General features: G+C 34.3%; 1 protein-coding gene across 1 annotated transcript in view; it reads right to left on the minus strand.

The window, feature by feature from the left end:
* The window catches only part of LRP1B (LDL receptor related protein 1B), a 1,963,100-nt gene that overhangs the window by 610,324 nt on the left and 1,328,245 nt on the right, over nucleotides 1–24,531 (minus strand). Inside the window, exons 30-31 of the mRNA XM_025404289.1 lie at nucleotides 22,757–22,931; nucleotides 21,823–21,917 (exon numbers count right to left, since the gene is read on the minus strand). Coding sequence (XP_025260074.1) covers nucleotides 21,823–21,917; nucleotides 22,757–22,931 — 270 coding nt within the window. The remainder of the gene's footprint in view (nucleotides 1–21,822; nucleotides 21,918–22,756; nucleotides 22,932–24,531) is intronic.

Below are 24,531 nucleotides of genomic sequence, written 5' to 3' on the forward strand. Positions count from 1 at the left end.
TTTTTAAATAATGTAATTTACCTACATACAGTATTTCATATATTATTGAAAAAATTACGTTTATTAAGTTTTAAGTGTTGTTGCAATTAAGACTAGGCAGTTCATTTTGTGTGTCTCATTTATTTTCTAAGCAGCTCAAAATTAAATAAATATGCAATATGGAGTTAAAATAAAAATGGAAGGGTATAAAAAAGGAATTTTAAAAATTAAGAATTAAGGCTTTCAATAGATAATTTTTAATACATTTCCATCACTTAGCAAATTTAACTTCAAAATTCTTATCCCTAGCTGGGAATTATACTTATCTGGAAAGTCATTTTAAAATATTGATCCTACAGCCCCAGTCCACAAAATTTCAGTTTAATTGGTTTGGGCTGGTCCTGGGCCTCAGTATTTTTAAAATATTTCTCCAGGTAATTTTGTGACACACAATTTTTAAAAACATATTCTAAACACTGCATATTTTTATAAGCTTTCAAATGTAATATTTTAGTAAATTCAACTGGGCCATTTAAATTTTTCTGGAAAGAGTATTACAATGGTGAAACCTTTGGAGACAGGGAAATGGTAGAGATGTAGATATGGGAAATAGACACACCATGAATATTAAAATGTAGAGGATTAACTTCTAGGCCTCTACACAGCTATAAAAATATAATCAAAATCTTCTAAATATTCTTTTTCTGGCACTAACTTCAGACAGTAGAAAACAACTCCTACTTCTGGGACTGTGAAAGTTTTAGAAACTGGTCATTGAAAACACAAAATATAGAGAAACACCAATAAGTTACATCACATGCTATACCTGTAGAAGAATCATAATATTTGAAATATCCGAAAATGAACATTTTTTCAGACTTCATCAGAAATGGCATGACAATTCCGATTCCTGGGGCAAAACTGTTTTGGAAACATTAAAACTTTAGCTTTGATGGAGGCTAGTTATTACATGGGGAAGTATTCACTATTAGGCTATCTCAAGAAATGCTTTATCCATCCTGAGAATATTTGGATTTTGCTGGGTAAAGAATGGGTGTGCTGGCTGGGCTCTGTGGCTGATGCCTGTAATCCCAGCACTTTGAGAGGCCAAAACGGGTGTATTACTTTCAGTTGAGAGTTCGAGAACAGCCTGGCCAAAATGGCAAAACTCCAACTCTACTAAAAACACAAAAAAATTATCCAGGTGTGGTGGCACACGCCTGTAGTTCTAGCTACTCGGGAGGCTGAGGTAGGAGAATTGCTTGAACCCAGGAGGTGGAGGTTGCAGTGAGCTGAAATCACGCCACTGCACTCCAGCCTGGGCCACAGAGTGAGACTTTGTCTCAAAAAAAAAAAAAAAAGAAATAAAAAAAGAATGTGCTGAGGAAACCCAAGCACTTTGTCTGTTCCATCCCTGGCTTCTCTGTGAAGTGAAGACAAATCAAGGTGCTAGGCTTCGGTTACCTTGTCTAAGTATTTCTGGCAGCCTTGCCCTGGCTACTGCACCATTGTGAGGTGGTAATGATAAGAATAATGCCTCATACAATTGTGTCTGACACATGGAAAGCATGAAGTAAATGTTAGCTATATTTTTGAGTGGTATAAATGTTTATACTGCCCTTTCAAACTAAGGTTCTATTCTAAAGCCTGCAACCATATCTCTGGTAATCCCATAACTGATAATTTGGAGATAATCTAATTATTTAAAATGTTGAGAATGTGTACTTCATTTGTAATCACAATATTCTCTCAATTATAAAAGAAGCACATCAAAATTAGAAACTTTTGCTCTGTGAAAAGTAATAAAAGACATGATTTAGTCTGGGAGTAAATATTTGCAATCCATGCATCAAACAAAAGGTAAGTATCAACAAAAGAACTTTCAAAACCCAACAGTTAAAAAAATTGCAATTCAAAATGGGCAAAAGACATGGAGCATGATGACTAGAACAGAGAAGAAAATTACACAGAACAGAGAACAGAGAACACAGAAGAAGTATTTTGCAGAATAATATATACAAATGGCAAATAAACACATAAAAAGATATTCAATATCATAGGAAAATGCAAATTAAAATGAAAACTATTATAGACAACCTAAAGTCTAGAAGAAATAAAAGTGTTTTTAAATGACAATACACGATATATCTATCAGAATAGCTAAAATAAAAAGCAGTGAGAACACTAAATGCTGACAAGGATACAGAGAACTGGATCACTGACACACACTGTTAGTGCGAATATAAAATGGTAAAGCCACTCTAGGAAACAATTTGACAGTTTCTTATAAAACTGAGAACACTGATGCAATAGGACCCAGTAGGGCATTCCTGGGAATTTATCTCAGAGAAATAAAAACTAATGTTCACACAAAAATGTGTATATAAACCTTTAAACTATTAATTTTTTTTTTTTTTTTTCCAAGACAGAGTCTCACTCTGTCGCCCAGGCTGAAGTGCAGTGGCATGATCTCGGCTCACTGCGACCTCTGCCTCCCGGTCTCAAGCAATTCTCTTGCTTCAGCCTCCCATATCGCCCTGCTAATTTTTTGTATCAAATATTTTTTATAGAGACAGGTTTTGCCACGTTGCTCAGGCTGGTCTTCAACTTCTGATCTGAAGTGATTCTGCCCAGCTCAGCCTCCCAAAGTGCTGGAATTACAGGCATCAGCCACCATGCCTGGCCTACATTAAATTTTTTTAAAAAATTATTCAGTAAAAGCACATTATTTTAAAAGAACATTATTCAATAATTAGTCGAGTATACTACCTTTATCTTACCCCGATCTAAATCCTTCCTGGAAATTACCCTTCTCATTTCACCCTGTCAGTTACAGAGCTAAAATGATCCCTTACTACTTATCCTATTCAAGGTAAGATTTCAACATTTCCCCCATCCTTCCTAACATAACTCATTTTACCTCGAACAGTTTATCCATATTCCGAGCCCTTATGAGTGCAAAATTTATGTGCCTTTGTGAAAATAACACACACAGAAATAGAGGAAAAACCAGAATCAAAGAAATTATTTTTAAGTGTTTTCTTTTAAAAGCATTTTAAAAGCTTTAATACCTATAGTTTTATAACTTTCCAAAACTATATTTTATAGCTTGATAAGTAAAATAGAACAAAATATTTTTAAAGCACTGGATTGTGTCACTCAAATATTTTTAAACTAGTTCCTGACAACATAATGCTAAATATTTCCTTATGTTAGATTTGCTACGCATATAGAAAAATTCACAGTTTTTTACACATATCATCCTCTTTTATGCCTTTTATGCCTGCTTTTCCTTTCTGCTAAGAATAAGGAAAGTCCCTCCTCTTTCTGTCGTTTAAAAAAGAAAAAAGTTACTTTTTTCAAGATCCTGTAGAAATTTCAAAATATCATCAATTTGGTTACAATTATTTTTTCCTAAATTTCTTCCCCACAAAATATTAGTTATTTTCAGTATCTACTTATCTAATCTGTATGATGAACATAGTACTCATGAAAAATATTGAGTGTTTTTGTTTTGTTTAACTCAACTAAAAATCTCATTCAAATGGCTTTTAATTATCTGTGATTTTTTTTCTTTACTGAACTATGTCCTCCTTGAGGATGGTACCAGGTTTTATTTTTAGGGTCTAGTACCTAGTGTACACTTCACAACCTTTTTAAAAAAATTACCTCCCAGTTGGGCACGGTGGCTCAAGCCTGTAATCCCAGCACTTTGGGAGGCCGAGGCGGGCGGATCACAAGGTCACGAGATCGAGACCATCCTGGCTAACACGGTGAAACCCCGTCTCTACTAAATATACAAAAAATTAGCTGGGCGAGGTGGCAGGCACCTGTAGTCCCAGCTACTCGGGAGGCTGAGGCAGGAGAATGGCGTGAACCCGTGAGGTGGAGCTTGCAGTGAGCCCAGATCGCGCCACTGCACTTCAGCCTGGGAGACAGAGCAAGACTCCGTCTAAAAAAAAAGAACGAAATTACCTCCCCCGCACCCTCAACTTAAAAACATTTGATTTAAATGAGTAAATGAATAATCAGATGAAAGTATAATATATTTAAATTATTTGTGTGCTAGCATGCGTAATTATAATATTAGTTTTCAACTCCTCTGGCCTTTTTTGTAACCTATTTGTAACATTTCTTTTGAGATGTGCAGTCTTACATGGAATGTGCTTCCTACATAATAATAGTGATTGTGCTCAGTAATAAGTATATATCAATAACAGAAATACATTATATTGAACAAGGAAACCTATCCAGGACTTTTTTTTAAACTTTACTTCTAAAAATTGAGGTTCCTTATATTATTTGATGTGGTAAAAAAGTGCTTAAGAATGTTATCTACGAATATAATTCACAATCTACTTCATACAGTGTATGAGTTGGAATGAAGTAATAGAAAATGCCTGGTAGATTTCAAGAAAATGTACTTCAAGTTTAAGTAAGCAAATGACTTTCAATTGGGATTATATTGAAAATAAAGGGAAAGCCGGGAGTGGTGGCTCAAGCCTGTAATCCCAGCACTTTGGGAGGCTGAGGCGAGAGGATCACAAAGTCAGGAGTTCAAGACCAGCCTGGCCAATATGGTGAAACTCCATCTCTACTAAAAATACAAAATTAGCCACTCGGGAGGCTGAGGCAGGAGAATTGCTTGAATCCGGGAGGCAGAGGTTGCAGTGAGCCAAGTCGTGCTATTGCACTCCGGCCTGGGCGACAGACTGAGACTCCGTTTCATTTAAAAAAAAAAAAAAAAAAAAAAAAAACCCAAAACAAACAAACAAACAAAAAACAATAAAAGGGAAACACCAAATAAATAAATAAAATATATAGTACACAAGATTCCTAAGAAAAGCCATGAAGGGTAATGTTGATTAACAAGCCCAACCCAAGTTCCTTTACATGAGGCGTAAGGGATAAAATTCATAATATAAGGGCATTTTAAACATAAAAATCACTGTAAGTAGTAAACAAAAATCCTGTGATATGTGAACTGCTCTAAGCATTTAATATATCCAAGACTGAGCAATAAATCTTAATTGAGACTATTTAGCTCAACAATGCATAACTGGAATGCTGATGTTGATTTGTATTTAACAGAAACAAAGTTTCCTAAATTGCCTGAAGGCTGCAATTACTCAGTCTTTAGTGACACACACTCATGAAATGCCAAGTTGAGTGTTTTCATATGATTATGATGCACTTCTATTTTAAGTATGTAACACGTGGATTTAACAGCAAACAAGCAAGGGAAGTCAGTGAATTACAATATAAAAACAATTCTTCAAACTAGAAAGTCTAATGTATCAGTGGTATTGCCATTTCAAAGCAATTAAAGATCCAGAAGTAATTATTTGTGAGGCACAATTGGCTGAGAGGTGAAATTGGTTCTTGCACACTCCTGGCTGCTTAGAAAAGTCAACTGTTGTGTCCTAACTGGGTTCACATTTCTTAGGAGTAAGCTAGTTCTGAGTTGTTCCCTTTCCCGCATTCTATGCTTGAAAAGTGTCCGTTTTATTCTCTGATCTTTGCTGAGGTCAAGTAATTGCTATATGAAATCAGCCCCTCTGGGCACAGCATAATGGTTAAGATTTAATATGGTTTTGGAAGCAAATAAACTTGGATTTGAATCCCAGCTTTCATCGTGGACTACCTTCTTTCAACAAGACTCAGTTTCTGAATCTATAAAGGAGAAAAAGAACTTCTTCCAGAAATAATTGTTATCAGATAATAAATGCAAAGCATTTTGAAAGTGGCTGACATATTGCAAGTGCTTAAAAATTAGTCACTATAATTTTATATTATTTTTGTTGCCAGAGTGATCATGGTTCTACCATATGAAAGATCTCAATAAGTGCCTGCAGACACAAAGGTGTGGCCTCATGATGAGAATACAGGTACTATAAAGGGTATTAGGTAATAATTGCTATGAGCTAATTAATGCTTCTCCATTTTTACAAGGCAGAATGTAGTGTTTTCTCCTCACATTCTGGAAAAAAAAATTAAAATGTATAATCTGACAACAATATGCGTGAGAAGAAATTCAATTGAACAGTGGCTCTTCTTTTCTTAATTGTTTAATTTTCTTCACTGAAATTTAAGGAATACTGTAGGCAGTTTGTGCCAGAGCTCACACAGACTCATCATTAAATAATAATTACAATAATTGCTTGCAATAAGTAAATGAAATTACAATGAGTAAATAATGCAGTGATTAATGCCCTTATGTATTTGAGCATTTCATGGTGTGATGATCATGTACGCCAGCAACAACAGGTTTGTATTTATTTTTTCACACATTCATATATCCATTCACAGTACTGTAAAATTCCATTTTAGAAATCACTCAGTGGAATAGTTCTGAAGGAATCTTTTAAAGTGGTATTACCATGACATGGACTCCTTAGAATATTTCAAATATCCTATGTCAAGTGTTTCCTTGTGAAACAACTTTGATTCTATATTAAATAGTAGTTTAAGTTTATATATAAAACACAGAAATATTTTATCCAATTATTTGCATAGCAGTGTTAAATTATTCAGAAAGACAGACAAAATAATAAAATATTAGTCTTAGCAAACTACTACAGGAACAGAAAACCAAATAACACATGTTCTCACTTATAAGTGAAAGCTGAATGATGCGAACTCATGAACACAAAGAAGGGAACAACAGACACTGGGGTCTACCTGACAGTGCAAGGTGGGAAGAGGGAGGGAGAGGAGCAGAACAAAAGAGCTATTGAGTACTAGGTTTCATACCTGGGTGAAATAATCTGAACAACAAACCCCAATGACACGAGTTTACCTACATAACAAACCTTCACATGTACCTCCGAACCTAAAACAAAAGTTTTAAAAAATAGCAAAAGGAGGCCTGGTGCGTTGGCTCAAGCCTGTAATCCCAGCACTTTGGGAGGCCAAGGCGGGGGGGATAATGAGGTCAGAGATCGAGACCATCCTGGGCTAATGTGGCGAAACCCCACCTCTACTAAAAATACAAAAAAAATAGCCGGGCGTGGTGGCGGGTGCCTGTAGTCCCAGCTACTCCGAAGGCTGAGGCAGGAGAATGGTGTGAACCCGGGAGGCGGAGCTTGCAGTGAGTTGAGATGGTGCCACCGCACCCCCGGCCCGGGAGAAAGAGCAAGACTCTGTCTAAAAAAAAAAAAAAAAAAAAAGCAGAAGGAATTTTAAATTAAAAAAAAAAAGGAAACACAATAATCTGAAATTCTTTAGTATTTTCTCTTAATTAGTAAGAAATATAAGCTATTAAATGTATTTTAAGAAAATCATTGAGGCATGCACAGTGAAAATACTCTAACTTAAAAAAAAATTACTATGCACTGTACTTTTAATCTGGTTTAATCATATGAGGCCTTTTGGGATAGATCAAAAATTACAATTAATAGGTTTGAAATAAATGAGGGATTACTGTAAAAATTTTTTGATTTCATCTTTATTCCCTGTGCTAAGAAGATTCGTCAATAAGTAGATAACTTGGCTATATTTATTTTTGTCTGTTCTTTAATTTTATGAGAAATCTGTCATTGAGGTGCTAATGAGAGTCCAAAGGGCACAGCGTGAGAGAGGGGAAGCTAGAGAAACAGCAAGAGGAATAAGTGGAGAAGAAAATTTAGAAGTATAACATTTCCAACTTTTTCTTCCTAGCTAGTCATATACTTATATAGCAACCCAAGTTCTTATACATAATATTTGTATATCATATTTTGAGAAAATAATGGTATAAATGTAAATCTGAGAGCACTTTAATATTTTTTTACTCCTTGGATACATCAAATGAAATGCAACATGAATTCATACCTAGGTCACCAAGTATGCACTTCCAGTGGAAATATTCTTTCTAAATATCACATATTCACAAATTAATCTTACTCTACTGAGACATATCAATAAATCTTAGGTTTAGTCAATCTTGTAGAGACTCTTGCTATGGGATAGGAAACAGTATTCACTTCATTCAACAAATATTTATTGAAAATCGACTTATGTGCCAAAATTGTGCTATAAATTGAGAATACAATGGTAAATAAAGCAGATATGGTCCCTACCTTTGTAGTGCTTCCCTTTTAGTTGATGAGGCAGTAGGTAATCATATATTCAACAAAAAAATTAAAAATGTAAATGATAACAGAGTTAAAAAGTAAAATACAGTCCTAAAAGTGTCTGTTTTAGAAGACTTCAACCTGGTCACAGAGGCCAGGGAAGGATTCTTGGAAAATAACACTTGGCTTTTAGATAAGACTGAGTGAACTAAACTAAGAGGAGACAGGAGAAATTTCTGGGCAAATAAATAACTTGTTAAAATGTAATATTAGTGAAAAGAGTAAAAATTGGGAGAATATCAAAGAAGGGAAATTAGGCTGGAGTGGGAAGTTTTGGTCACACTGCACTTCCGTTTAGTTTCTAAACTCCATAAGGAAACTGTTCATATCACTTTTGTTCATGTTGTCTCCCAGTAACTGACACATTATAGGAACTACTTTTTTTTTTAGATTTTTTCTTCAAGACTCCCACATGCATACAAACCAACATGTGGATCTTTACCATGTTCCTTTTGTTTTGTTTTGTTTTTTCTCATCGGGATGTAAACATTGCAAAGCCAGTATTACATAAAGTCCTCTGTATCATCCACAGTGCCCAACATAACACATTTAACACATTAAGATAGTAGCTGTGTATGATATTAGTAGTAACATAATAATTCATGTATTTTGAAGAATTCAGATTTTAAAAAGAAGGATCAATTGTGGAATTTTTTTTTTTTTCTTTAATAGAGCTCTTATTTAGATTTTAGGTAAACAATTATGGAAATCAATGTTTGCACCAACATATACAAAACTACTACACTTGCAAGGATATACATCAGTGGATAAACTACAGAAAAGTTTGTGTTTAAAACGTATGATGATTACTTTTATGTGTCAACATAGCTAGGCTGTGATACCCAGTTATTCAATCAAACATTATCCTCAGTGTTGCCGTGGAAGTATTTTGTGGATGTGATAACCATCTGCAATCAGTTGACTTTAAGTAAGGGAGATTATTCTCAAAAATCTGGATGGCCCTGACCTGATTCAATCAGTTGAAAGGCCTTATGAACAGAATTGAGGTTTCCCTGATAAACTAACTCATTTTGTGGTCTTCAGCTTCAGCTCCTGCCTGAGAGTGTCAAGCATGTCTTTAGTGACAGCCTGTCCAAGGATTTCAGATTTGCCTAGCCAGTTTTCAGGATCTCATAAGTCAACATTTTGCAACAAATAACATATATGTAGGTATACATATATAGCAGGTCCTTGAATAACATTTTGGTATAACATTGACAAGGAAAAAAAAATTATCCCCATCTGGGTTCACTGTCTGTATGGAGTTTGCCTGTTCTCCTCATATCTGTGTGGGTTTTCTCTGAGTGCTCTGGTTTCATTCCGCATCTTAAAAATGTGCATGTTAGGTTAATCGACATGTTCAAATTGTCCCAGTCGAAGAGACTGACATCATCAAAATTGCAGAAGAGAAGCCAGATGGTTTCACTGTCCCCAACAGAAAACCAAAAATAATTATCCAGTGCCAAGATGAATACCAGCAATATCCAGGAACTGAAATCTGAGGCTGAGATGATCCCTGAAGCCACAGAGAGTGAAAAACTCTGAGCAGACAGTAAGAGAAATAAATGGGCCTTTCTATTCATAATGCCCCTCCCCCAATCTGCCAAGCACCATGCATGAATGATTCCTCCTAGACTCATGGTTTTTCTACACTGGAAAAAATGAGATCAAGGCAGAGCCTGCTTCCTCAGCATCTTGGATCCCCTTTTAAGAAAACTATTACTGTCTGGACCCACAGGAAGAATCATGAGGGTCTGCAGGGAGAAAACCCCTGAGGGCAGCTAGAGACACAGAGGGGAGGTGGGATTAGAAATCCCAGACTGTGAAATACTGTTCTTTATCTCAGCCAAGGGGACACCAAATAAAAGTAGCTATTCAGTAGCAACACACTGTAGGAGGCAATCTCAATGAGTATTCTGAGCATGAAGCCCCAACCAGTCTCCTACAGAGCCAAGGTATCCTCCTTAGGTATCCCACTCCAATTCAGGACCAGAAGTGTTCTGAATACTTGTGAGAGTCAAGACAAATGTGGGATTAAGATACCATCTAATGCCGAAAAAATAATAATAATAGAAAAAAAAGCCATCAATCTAGGATTAAGTGGATTTACAAGTGACTGCAAAGAAACTCTAAGCAAACATACCCTAGAAAACCAACACAAGCCAGATACAAGTAAAAGGCCTTCAATAAAAAGCTATAGACATATATCCATAAGAAACAACAGAAAACAGGGAACCAAGACCTTCTCAAATGGACAAAACAAAGAGCCAGTGACTAACCCTAATGAGACAGCAGTTTGTGAGCTCTCAGATTAAGAATTCAAAATGGTAGTTCTGAAGAAACTCACTGAAAGGTTACGGACAAAGCAAGGATCCTAAAAGCATCAAGAGATAAGAAGCAAATAACACATAAAGGAGTTCCAATTCACTTGGCAATAGACTTCTCAATGAAACCATGTAGGCCTGGAGAGAGTGGGGTGACATATTTAAATTGCTGAAAGAAAAAAGCTGCTGAGCAAGAATATTGTACGCAGAAAGCTTTCCTTCAAACATGAAAGATACATACAGTCTTTCCCACACAAACAAAAGCTGAGGGAACTCACAATCACTAGATCCATCTTACAAAAAAAAAAAAAAAAATTCTAAAGGGAATTCTTCTATATGCAAACAAACAAACAAACAAAAAACTAAAAAGATGCTAATGTGCAAAAAGAAAACATTTCAAGGTCTAAAACTCATTGATGAAAGTAAGCATAAAGACAAATTCATAATACTCTAAAAACAAGTAACAAAATGGCAGTTATAAGTCCTTACTTATCAAACACAATATTGAATGTAAATGGATTAAATTCTCCAATTTTTAAAAGACACAAAGCAGCTGATTTTTTTTTTATTCAGGCTTTTTTTACTTAGGCTATATGTTACCTGTAAGAAACTCATTTCACCTATAAAAAGAGCTGAAAGTGAAGAGATGGAAAAAGATAGCCCATGTAAATAAAAATCAAAAGCAGAGCAAGAATAACTATTCTTATATTAGATAAAACAGACTAAGTCAAACTTAAAAAGAGACAAAGAAGGTCAATATATAATAAAAAAGAAGTCAATTCAGTAGTAGGATATAATAATTCTAAATATGTATGTCTCCAACACCAAGGTAACCAAATATAAAAACCAAACATTAATAAATCTAAAGGGAGAGAGAAACTGTAACACAGTAATAGTGGAGGAATTTAACACCTCACTCTCAGTAATTGACAGAACATTGAGACAGAAAATCAACCAAGAAACAGTGGCTTTAAACTATACTCTAGACTAAATGAATCAAACTGACATTTACAGAGTATTTTCTCCAACAGTTACAGAACATACATTCGTCTCATCAGCACATGCAACATTTTCCAGAATAGACTCTATGTAAGGCCACGTAAGTCTAAAGTAAGTCTCAACAAATTCAAAAAAGTCAAAATTGTATCAAGTATCTCTCTGACCACAATGGGATAAAACTAGAATTCAATAATAAGAGAAATTTTAGAAACAATACAAACACATGACAATTAAACAATATGCTCCTGAATAATCAATGGGTCAATGAAGAAATGAAGAAGGAAATTTAATAAAATTAATGAAACAAATAAAATTAGAACATAACATACCAAAACTATGGTATAAAGCAAAAGCAGGGAAGTTTACAGCAATGAACACCTACATCAAAAAGTTAAAATGTTTCAAATGAACATCTCAGTGATGCACCTCAAGGAACTAGTCAAGCAAGAATAAACCAATCCCAAAACTAGTAGAAAAAAAATAATGATAAAGATCAGAACAGAAATAAATACAATTGAGACAAAAAAAAATACAAAATATAAATGACACGAAAAGCTGTTTTTTAAAAGACAAAATTGACAAACCTTTAGCTAGACTAAGGAAAAAAAAATAAAAGACAAATAAAATCAGAAACAAAAGAAGGAGACGTAATAGCTGATACCACATAAATACAAATAATCATTAGGGACTATTATGAACAACTAAACACTAACAAATTGGAAAACCTAGAATAAATGGATAAATTTCTGAACACATACAACCTACAAAGACTGAACCATGAAGAAATAGAAAAAAAACCAGACCAGTAATGAGTAATGAGATTAAATGAGAATTAAAAAATACTCCATCGAAAAAATAAAAATAAAAAAATAAAATAATAATAATAATAATAATAAAACTACCCAGGACCTTCCTGATGACTTCACTAGTAAATTACACCACACATTTATATAAGAACTAATGACAATTGTACTCAAAGTATTTTAAAAAATTGAAGTGGAGGGAATGCTTCCCAACTCATTCTAAGAGGCCAGCATTTCCCTGATGTTAAAACCAGACAAAGACATGATAAAAACTAGGAAAACTATATCCCTAATAAACATAGATGCAAAAATCTTCAACCAAATACTAGCAAACCAAATTCAACAACATATTGAAAAGATTATTCACCACAATCAAGTGGGAATTATTCCAATGATACAAGCATGGTTCAACCTAGGCAAATTAACAAATATGATAAATCACATTAACAGAATAAAGGACAAAAGACATATAATCATTTCCTTAGATGAAAACACATTTTAAAAAATCCAATATCCCTTTACAAAAAATACTTCTCAGCAAACTGAGTATAGAAGAATCAGTCCTCAAAACAATGAAGGCCATATATAATAAATCCAAAGCTAAGTTCATACTGAGTGGAGAAAAAATGAGAGTTTTTCCTCTAAGTTCTAGAACAAGACAAGGATGCTTCTATTACTACTTATTTTCAACATAGTACTGGATGTTCTAGCAAACTAGGAAGGAAGAAGTCAACTTATTTTTGTTTTAAGAGGCATGGATATTATAATTAGGAAAACTTAATGTCCCCACCAAAAATCTATTAGAACTGATAAAAAAATTCAATAATGTTGCAGGATTTATCATACAATAATCAGTGGCATTTATATAAGTCAACAGTGAGCAAACTGAAAAAGAGATTAAGAAACAATCCTATATGCAATTGCTACATAAAATATAAAATGCCTAGAAGTAAATTTAACCAAAGAAATAAAAGATCTCTAAAAAGAAAACAATAAACTGCTGATGAAAGAAATTGAAGAACACACACAAATAAGCGAAGATATTCCATGCTCATGGAGTGGAAGAATTAGAATTAATATTAGTAAAATGTCAACACTACCCAAAGCTACCCACAGATTATATGCAATCTCTTTCAAGATACCAATGACGTTATAGAGCCACAAAAGACCCCAAATAGCCAAAGCAATCCTAAGCAAATAAATAAATAAAGCTGGAGGCATCACATTACTTGACCTCAAAATGTACTACAAAGACATAGTAAACAAAACGGCATGGTGCTGACATAAAAACAAACATAGAGAACAATGGAACACACTAGAGAACTCAGAAATAAATCCATACACTTACAGCCAATACATTTTTGACAAAGGCATCATGAACATACATTGTAGAAAGGACAATCTCTTCAACAAATGGTTCTGGGAAAACTAGATATCCCTATGCAGAAGAATGAGACTAGACTCCTATCTCTTGCCATATACAAAAGTCAAATCAAAATGGATTAAAGCTTAAATCTAAGATGTAAAACTATTAAATGACTGAAAGAAAACATTTGGGGAACACTTTAGGACATGGGTCTGGGCAATGATTCCTTGGCTAAGCTTTCAAAAACACAGCTTACAAAAACAAAACAAAAAAGCATTTTGTTTTGAAACAAAATGTTTCAGAAACATTTTCAAAAAGCAAAAATAGCAAATGGGATTACATGAAAGAAAAAGGTTTCTGCACAGCAAAGGAAACAATCAACAAAGAGAAGAGCAAATCTACAGAATGGAAGAAAATATTTACAAACTATCCATTTGACAAGATATCGATAACCAAAATACATACAGAATTCTATTCAATAGCAAAATAACTAATGTGATTTTAAAATGGGCCAAAGATCTGAATAGGCATGTCTCAAAAAAAGACACACAATTGGCCAACAGTTATATGAAAAAATGTTTAACATCACTAACCATCAGGGTAATGTCACTCAAAACTACAATGGGATATCACCTCACCCCAGATGGAACGGTTACTATCAAAAAGACAAGAAATAACAGTAGCTAGTGAGGAGGTGAAGAAATGACAATACTCCTACATTGTTGGTGGGAATGTAATTTAATACAGTTGACCCTCAATCAACAATGGTTTGAACTGCATAGGTTCACTTACACGTGATTTTTTTTTTCAAACAAGGACAGATTGAAAATATAGGGTATTCACAAAATGCAAAATCCACATGTTTGGAGGGCCAACTTTTTGTGTACACACTCCTGCAGGGCCGACTCCACAACCTGAGTTGTGTGGATTTTGGTATACATGGATGGTCCTGGAACCAACTCCCCATGTATACTGAGGGACTGTACAGCCACTGTGGAAAACAGTATGAAGATTCTTCAAAAGACTAAAAATAGAGCTAACATGTGATCCAGCAATCTCACTGCTAAGTATATATTCAAAAGTAAGAAATTTAACATATAAAGAGAGAACTGCACTAGCATGTCTATTGCAACACTACTTATAATAATCATAAGTATCTAGCATTAGCTGGATAAACAAAATGAAGTACATATGCATGATGGAATATTATTCAGCCATAAAAAAAGTATGAAATTCTGCCATTGCAACATGCATGGAGCACCAGGTCATTATGTTAAGAGAAATTGGTGAGGCACAGAAAGACAAATACCACATGTTCTCCCACATATATGGAAGCTAAAAAAGTAGATCTCTCGTGCGTGGAGAGTTGATTGATGGTTACAAGAGGCTGGAGAAGGTACAGAGGAGTAGGGGGATAAAGAAAGTTTGGACAATCAGTAGAAAAGTACAGTTAGAAAGAGTAAGATCTAGTGTTTGATAGTAGAGTGACTGTGGTTAACGATAATGTATTGTCTAGTTCAAAATAGCTAGAAGAAATGTTTCCAATGTAAAGAAAAGTTAGAGATTTGAGGTAATGGATATCTCAATTTTCTTGATTTAATCTTTACATATTATATGCATGTATCAAAATATCACATGCATTCCACACTATACATTATCATTATGTATCATTTAGAAAAAGATTGTCCCAATATAAGTGAGGGTGTGTGTGTGCATGAGTGTGCCCTGTGATGAAATAGTGTCCTTTCCAGGGTTGGTTCCCACCTTGTACTCTGAACTGTCAGGATAGGCTTCAGTAATCCTGTGACCTTATAGAGAATGAATGAATGAATAAATGCAAATTATTGTCAAATAAAAATTTGTCAAGTACATAATAATCACACAAATCCACAACAATAAATGATGTGGCATGAAAGTACTCAGCAGGTCAGCCATATTTGTTATTGTTTGGTTTTAAACTATGTGGTAGTAGGAGGTATTCTTTTCCACTGTCACTTGGCAAACATTTGTTTCTTGGTTTAGCCCACCACAACTGTGACCACCATCACTCAGTGATTCACCAAAAATTGGTTAAAATCTTACATGTTTTTATTATTAGTCTTTCTTAAATCTATGTATGCGTCACATGTATTTCAATGCTTAATATTACAAGTGTTTTGGGTCTTTATTTAGAAATGTATGAATGTTTTTCTTCCCAGATATATGCTATAGAAACAGCTCTTGTTTATACTAATGATCCTATGGTGAAATTGTTTTCTTTATAGGTCTTTGGCTTTAAAGTCACAGTTTCCAAGAACATGTTGATGATGTTAAGTGGTGACTTACTGTATATACAAATATACACACCCATAATTGGCTTTCTTTCTCTGGTAGCACTGTGACTATTGTGGGTAAGTTTTTCAGAGTCAGCTGCTGAATGAACACATTAGTGTACAAATTTTTTATAAAGGCTATGTTTAATGTGTTTTAAAGGGGTTAAAAAAATCCCTGAAACAAAGGCTTAATTTTATAAATGAGAATCAAAACCATAAGCACAGCTTATTGTCTACACTAACTTGGCTTTACTATTTTACTGTTTTCAATAACATAACATTACTAGCCCAATAAATTATCTCCCAGGAAGATAAAAGTTGCAGATAATGTTGTTAATTTCAAGATCTTCCTGAAAGACTCATCAACTCTTCAGCAAGAAAAGCGTCAAACAACATTTTGTAACTTAAGGAACTTCAAACCGCTTCCCCTCAAAATCTTTTTGCTGTTCTAACCAGTCTGAAATTTTTATATAATGATCCTTACTCAATCCTAACCACATCTTCATTTGAAAGACCTACCTTAAACCAGACTTCAAAATCTCAATTACGATTTTTTTTCTTTTTTTTCTTTTTTTTTTTGAGACTGAGTCTCTCTCTCTGTCATCAGGCTGGAGTACAGTGGCGCTATCTCGGCTCACTGCAACCTCCACCTGCTGAGTTCAAGCGATTCTCCTGCCTCAACCTCTCGAGTAGTTGGGACTACAGACGTGTGCCAACTGCCCAGCTAATTTTTGTATTTTTAGTAGAAACAGGGTTTCACCATTTTGGCCAGGATGGACTGGATTTCTTGACCTCGTGATCCGCCCGCCTTGGCCTCCCAAAGTGCTGGGATTACAGGCGTGAGCCCCCACGCCCAGCTATAAATCTAAATTACAATTTCAACTTTGCCCTTTCCTCTCTTAGATATTACTAAGACTTGGCCAGTTAGTGTTCTCCTTTACCATTGTGAAGAAGAAAGTCAGCTGTGTCCAAACAACGGGTCGTTTTGGTAACACTTGGAGGAGCCAAATCCAACAGAGAAAAGAAGATGAAAATAAACTCATGAACTCACTATCCAGAATTGAACACTACTAACATTTCATTATACTCAATTTGAATACATTTATTAAATGTAAACTAAATTTAACTAATACTGTTAAAATTACCTTTGATAAAGAAGAAAGTTCTCTGTCAGATGTTATCATTGACTCTTCCATAAGTCAACTGCTATTATAAAATTGGTGTGTATATTTTCAGTTCACTTTTTTCTATAGTTTTTAAATAAGTATAACTGGGAGCAATGTATATTAATATTTTGTATTTCACTTTGAAATTCTACAAATGGTATCATGCGATAAGTATGTAAGTAACATTCTGCTAATAACTTTTCTCAATGGTTTTGAAATGTATGTGAAGGAAATGAAAATATGCCACCCCAAAATATATTTCTTTGGTCTATTTTAAGATGACTACTCAGAGGGGCTGCAGACACAGGAATAGTTCTGAAAAGCTGTCCTTAGTAGGGAAGACTTGCATCTGTTGAGAAAATCTAGTGAAACACAGATGTAAGAGCTTTATCTGAGGCCTTCTTATCTACATTATCTGGAAGTAGGAAAAATTTAACTCACAGGAAAAGGAAACTAAAGGTCTGACATTATTACAGGTCTGACAAGGAAACTTTTATCACAGGCTCCCATCTATTCTTTTTGAGGGCTGCCATCTGTGAGGCTTCGCCTGCATAAAGATAACCTTTGCTGGTCACGCCTTTTCTCCCTTTTCCTTCCCATAATCTGTTGCCATGCTCCAAGTCACTATTCCTTTCCATACAGTATAAAGTCACTATTCCTTTCCATACAGTATAAAAACTTCAGTCACATTGCTCTTTTTATCTTATTTTTATTTATTTATTTATTTTGAGATGAAGTTTCGCTCTTGTTGCCCAGGCCAGAGTGCAATGGCACGATCTTGGCTCACTGCAACCACATGCCACCACACCTGGCTAATTTTTTGTATTTTTCAGTAGAGACAGGTTTTCACCATGTTGTCAAGGCTGGTCTCAAACTCCTGACTCCAGGTGATCCACCTGCCTCAGCCTCCCAAAGTGCTGGGATTACAGGTGTGAGCCACCACACCTGGCCACATGCCTGTTTTTAGAGTTTTATATTTGCAGGACTCCCGTGTCCATGTTCACGTTAATACATTTGTATGCCTTTTTTTTTTCCTGTTAATCTGCCTATTGTTAATTTATTTCAGCAGACTTAGACTCAAACCTTCAAAGGGAAAGTTTGAACTTCCCTACATATATATGTATGTAAGTGGACACACACACATCTGTATGTATATATCATACTTTAGTAATGAAAATGCTGCATTTACTCATTCATTTTAATGAAGATGTAGTGTCTTTTAAATTTTTAAATATTATTTAATGTACTTTCTTGAATACATATATAGGAACTCTCTAGAATACTTAAGTATGAAATAACTAGAACATGAGATACTGCATATGAGCCTTTAATTCTAAAAATAACCACATAAGTTAGATATTATCTCCATTGTATAGATATGCAACTGAGCCTTAGAAAAGGTAAGACTTGTTTAAAGTCACAGAATTAATATGCATCGAAGCAGTGATTCATATTCAGATGTGTTTGGTTCCTCAAATAACAGTTTTTTCCCCAACCGTGTTGTCCCTGAAATATGACAAAAAGAATGTTTTATGTATATGTGAAAATTGCTATACATTGTCCGTAATTTCTGGATTTCTTAATTTTCTTTTTCTTCTTGTACTTAGACTTCGAGCAATTTAATTCACTTAATTTGGATTGGCAAATCCAAATGGTGAATGTTACCAAAGGAGATGTTAAGTGATCTACAAACATTGCTCATGGTAGGGAGATGGGAGAGAATAGAGGTAGGAGAGACTTCGTCTGCTCACTTTCTTCTTGTGGGTATCTAAAATAAGGATTTCTGGGGCAGAGAGGGATGTGACAGTATATAGCAGGCTGGGGAATTGCTGCAGAGCATTCAGATTTTGGAAGTATTTAAAAAGTTAAAAAGAAGAGTATTGCATTTATACATGGACAACACAGCTTTTCATTAAGCACTGGGGAGACTATCAATCTGGGCACCTGCTTAACAGGAATAGCAAGCTAAAGTAGAAAGTTACCAGAAGGCGCTTAACCTTAAACTTGTTTGCCTCTTAGCCCGAGCAGCAAAGCAGTACTGAGTTAAATCCTTACATTTACGTAAACATTTGCTCATTTCAGAGGCCCACTTGGTTATGTATATTTCCTCTACTACATTTCTATGGAATCTATTCTGTTTATTCTTCAGTAAACTCACTTAGAGTCTTAATACTACAGACAATCATATAATTTGAATTCCAGTCTGTTGGACCTAATGTACACACTACCGCTATTACTGACAGTTTCTATTATTAAGGGCCAGATGTTTTGCCTCATAAATTTTTCTCATTCAGTTCTCATGAGAACCTTATAGAAAAAGACATTTTGTCTTGATTATATGAATAGGGAAACCAAGCACACCAAGCTAAAAGTAACTTGCTCAAGGGCAATGAGTTAAATTTACTTAATGGAATCTAAAATAATTTAGGTTCCTGTGCCCCATCAGGAAAAGGACAGTGTCAAATTTTTATCAACAGGCCTACTGCAAAATCCAATACTCAATAAAAATCTGTTTATTGAATAAATGAATGTTTGACTCACAGCCATATTCAATACTGATTTAAGGTATAGTCAATTATGCTAAAATAATATGTCTTGTACAAATTAAAACTTCTAAAAAGTGTCATTTTGAAAATCTATTTTTTTACATTTTCAAATATAATCACTGACATAAAGTAGACATATGTATTATTGAAAGCTGAATCATCATCCTTATGCAGTTAAAAATATCACTTGGTGAACGACATCTGAGGGACCAGCTATAAATTGTAAATAGGTAACACAAATACCTCTCTTATAAACTTTTTTTATTTAAAATTATAAGCTGTTAGGCCTTTTATTAAAAAAAAAATTGAGTAGGAAACTGGATATTTAGTGTTAGAAAAGACAAGGTTTTCACCATTATAGAAATAAGCATATACATTAACATTTTGGTATAAACTATGATTACCATATTACAATGTAAGGGCTCGATTTGCTTATGCTATTTCTATCACACTCATTTTTCAACATTACATATTCTGAACAGTTCCAGATAAGGACCAGCTGAATTGCCTTAGTTCAAATTGAGTCCTTTGTATGGGCCCTAATCTTGTAGAGACCCTTGTTGCTTTAGTTCTATCATCTCCCACATAGAAGCATTAGTGTTTCAATTTGCCTTTAATTTCTAATACAACCCTGACTTTCAATTATGTAAAAATCTTAGAACAAACTGGTTAAAGAGCTGTTAACAGTATCATTTTATGTCAGAGGTTTATTCTATAGACCACATGAAAAGAATTATTTATTGCAAATCTTAGTGATACTACACCTTTATTGAATCATGACTATGAAAAAATGTGCCCTAAATTTCTAAAACTAAGTTTCTAAATTTCTAAAACTAAGAAAAAATTGACAAGCTTCATGATATATTGATTGTTTTCCCAGATTCGAAAAATACATAGTATTCAACTGAAACAAAATAATGAATTTTCTGTTGTATATTCCACCATTTGCATCTTTATTATAATAATACCACAATTGGGGCTTACTAATATTTTAAAAGGTATTTGGAAATGACAAATAGGCCCTGTAACAATATTTGCTTCTCAAAGGTATGCAAGAAAACATGAGGAAAAAGTGATTAAGGTTCAAAACAGTATTATAGATATCTACATACAAATGGGTAAAATATTATATTCTAAGAGAATGTTTATACTTAATATTTTCAAAGATATTTCTTGGGAACAAGTCAAAGTTCTCTGTCAGTGCCATCATGTTATATCTGATTATTTGCAATGGTTGGCAAAGGTAGAATAAGAAACTAAATTAACACACTGCAGAGTAAATAAAGACTAAATACTAAATATCAAAACCCAAAACCTTGTAATTATCAATAATGACACAATAATGATGATCAGGAAAAGACTCAGTAGTTATACTGCCACTGTAGTATTGTATCAGATATTTCACCAGTAAAAATATTTATTAATTACATTAATGTAACTTATTTAATACATTGCAAAAATTATGTTAAAAAATTAATCTTCCTGTTCAGATAATGTTTCCTCCTCGCCTGATGTGATGGTTAATATTGAGTGTCAACTTGTTTGGATTGCAGAATGCAAAGTATTGTTCCTGGGTGTGTCTGTGAAGCTGTTGCCAAAGGAGATTCACATTTGAGTCCGTGGACTGGAAGAAGCAGACCCACCCTCAGTCTGGGTGGGCACGATCTAACCAGCTTCTAGCATAAAAGCAGGCAGAGAAAGAGCAGACTTGGTGAGTCTTCTGGCCTCCATCTTTCTCCCATGCTGGATACTTCCTGCCCTTGAACCTCATACTTCAAGTTCTTCAGCTTTTGGACTCTTGGACTTAACAGCTTTTGGACTCTTGATTTACAAGGGGCTCTCAGGCCTTTGGCTACAGACTGGAGATTGCACTGTCGGCTTTCCTACTTTTGAGGTTTTGGGACTCGGACTAGCTTCCAGGTTCCTCAACTTGCAGATGGCCTATTGTGGGACTTCACCTTGTGATCCTGTGAGTCAATTCTCCTAATAAACTCCCCTTTGTATGTTCATTTATCCTATTAATTCTGTCCCTTTAGAGAACTTTGACTAATAAACCTAACAGAAACCCAATGGATTCAATGAAATTCATCAATTCCTGAATTTACTTATTTTACTAATCTTTAATATTTTCTTTTAGGATCTAGATCAAAGGTATATTGTACAAGTATAGGTTTGTCACATTGAAAACTTGGTGACTATTAAAAAATACTTACCAACTGGCTCCTTCTGATTCTGAAACAGAATCTTGCTATTACTGCCATCCATATTTGCCATGTTAATTGTGTTTCCATCGGTCCAGTAGAGTTTTCTTAATTCAAAAGAGATATGGATTGAAAATATTAGATGTAGACCTACTCACTGAGTAGAAATATACACTAAAAAACAAAGTAAACATAAAAATATATTCTGGACTCAGGAGTAACTCTCTTCAGAAAAATCCAAAATTGTTCAGCCATTTGCTGGCGATAACCTACATATTTGCCTGAGAAGTAAGTACCATTCTTGCTTTTTCCTGTCAGTGAAAAAAAAAAAAAAAAATCTCACTTCCTTTTTCCTCCTACATACATGACTGAATATTTAGCTAAGACTATAGTAAATTATTTTCTTTGTTAAGTAATTCATCAAGATTGAGTCCTCTTGGCTCTGAAAAAATCAGATGCCACAGAGGGTAACACACTCATTTCTATTATTGCTATTGAAAGCACTAGAGAGAAAAGAATCTCTTTCAGCTCTATGCAAGCTCCCTTAAGGGTACAAGGTGACCATCCAAAAGATTGAAGAATCTGATCTACATAGCAGTGACCATGATACCAACATGCAGTACATGCATTTTTAACCACTGGCTTTCAAAATGAAAGCAACCACTTTCTCCTACATCTGTTTTTATTCAGAACTGTCATTTCTTAGAAACATAAATTAATGATATCTTACACATGTCACAGATATATATGTTGGTGTAGGATATATATAATCTCCAGATAATAAAACTCTAACCAGGAATCTCTTTTACAGTTTCCATATTTAAATGTTGTGACTCTTATGGCTGATATATATATACCCTCTGAATTAAATAGTGTTTTTATATAAAATCAGAGCAAAAGTCTCTGAAATTTTGGAAAAGCTTAAAAAAAAATAATCATACTTTACCCCCTGACTGGATGAGCTGCAAGACACTGTGGCTTATCGATTCCATGGATAATTGAGGTTTTCAAAGAGCCATCTAGCCTTGCCACATTAATTTGCGTTTCATCATATTCTGAGCTAATCCAGTATAAATTACGTGACACCCAATCCACTGCTAGTCCTCTGATACTCTGAATATCTATGAAACAGGAAAGAGAAGATTTAAAAGTGAATGAAGGTTTTCATTGTATTGGCTCTCCAAGTAGTTATTTTCTATCTGAGGGAAAATTTAATTTACACTTTAATTTGTTAGCTAAAATCACACAAGATTGTAATCTCATTCCCTTATCAGCCCTTCTTAAGGCATGAATAATCATTAATGTCTTACTGCTGAGCTATTTGAAAACCTGAAGCAACAATTAGCATTGAAATTACACTAACAGTCAATGATTCACTAATAAACACTTAGGAGCAAACACAGGCAGCAGTCTTATGAGCCAAGGTGACCAAAATTCAAATTAGAGTAATAGCTTCTCCAGTTGGTAGCACATCTTTCTAGTTAGGAGAAAGTACTTGTGGGCCATCAACAAATGGGCTACTTTATGTTTTAAGTGCCAAGTTGTTACTAAAATGAAATAAAACAATTCAACTTTCCTAAAAGAATCACCAGAGTTGAACATCTTTCAAAACATAATTAAGAGGAATTGACTGAGAAGAGAAAATCCAATAAAATCATTTTAACATTCCTTCAATGCGGATTCTGCAGAAAATTCTGAAATCGAATTAAGTTTGGATTTGTTACAGTCAATATAAATATTTTGGTTGCTAGTCCTGTATTATTGAATTAGACATCTTTTAAAACAATTATGGAATTTAGGCTTAAATATAATTGCACATTCCAACTTCCACTTAAAAATTGCACCTTTTCAAGAAAAACAAAAATAAAGTGTTATAAAGGATGAATGCAGAAAATCTTTTCAGAAATATTAACATATAAAGTAGTCCAGCTTAGTGTCCAATTTATAGCATTTGATTATCTTGATTTTGGTTTTATTTTAGAAAATTTTAATATTTTCTAGCATTCTGTACTTATAGAGTTCTCTAGACCACTATTTCTCAAACTTACAAGACACCTGGAGACTGTTAAAAATAAAGATTCTAATTCAGTAGTTCCGAGGAGAGGCCCAAGATTCTGTTATTGCTCAAGGTTGGTGATTCCAATCAAAACTTCTGAGCGGCTGCTACTTAGCTCTAGTCAAATTGCTATATCTTCCATTTTTATTCTTTTCGGAAGAAGCCACAAAGCTAGATTTTTTTAATGTGAAAGTGGAAACTCCAGATCTGTAAAGTATGCCAACTAGTTCAAAATGTAAGACAGCAAAACAAGATGTGGGGGCCTGACAGTTCTGAGTCAGCCGTAAAGTGCAGTATTTGAATGGTAGGTTTCCAGCTTACATTTCCATGCCAGAATCTCAACTGAGCCTACCTTGCTGCTCAAAAATCCTTTTAGTACTTCTAAGTAACTATTAATCACAGTTGCCTTAGAAGATATTACTCGTGTTTCCGGTTCTCTTCAAATCAAGAACCCTCTCACTCTGCAAATTACTTTTCATGATTAATGTACAGGTAAGTTGGTTAATTTCAAATATAAACTTATTTCTCAATCTTAAACTTCACATTTCTTCTTATTTTCAGTCATCCTCAACCAGTTTCTTTTTTTTTTTTTTAAGACAAAAGTAATATACCACTTCCTTAAAATTAAACCTGCCACATCTTATATATATTTATTTCCCTCACTC

The sequence above is a fragment of the Theropithecus gelada genome, chromosome 12 (assembly GCF_003255815.1).
Source record: "Theropithecus gelada isolate Dixy chromosome 12, Tgel_1.0, whole genome shotgun sequence".
Classification (NCBI taxonomy): Eukaryota; Metazoa; Chordata; class Mammalia; order Primates; family Cercopithecidae; genus Theropithecus; species Theropithecus gelada.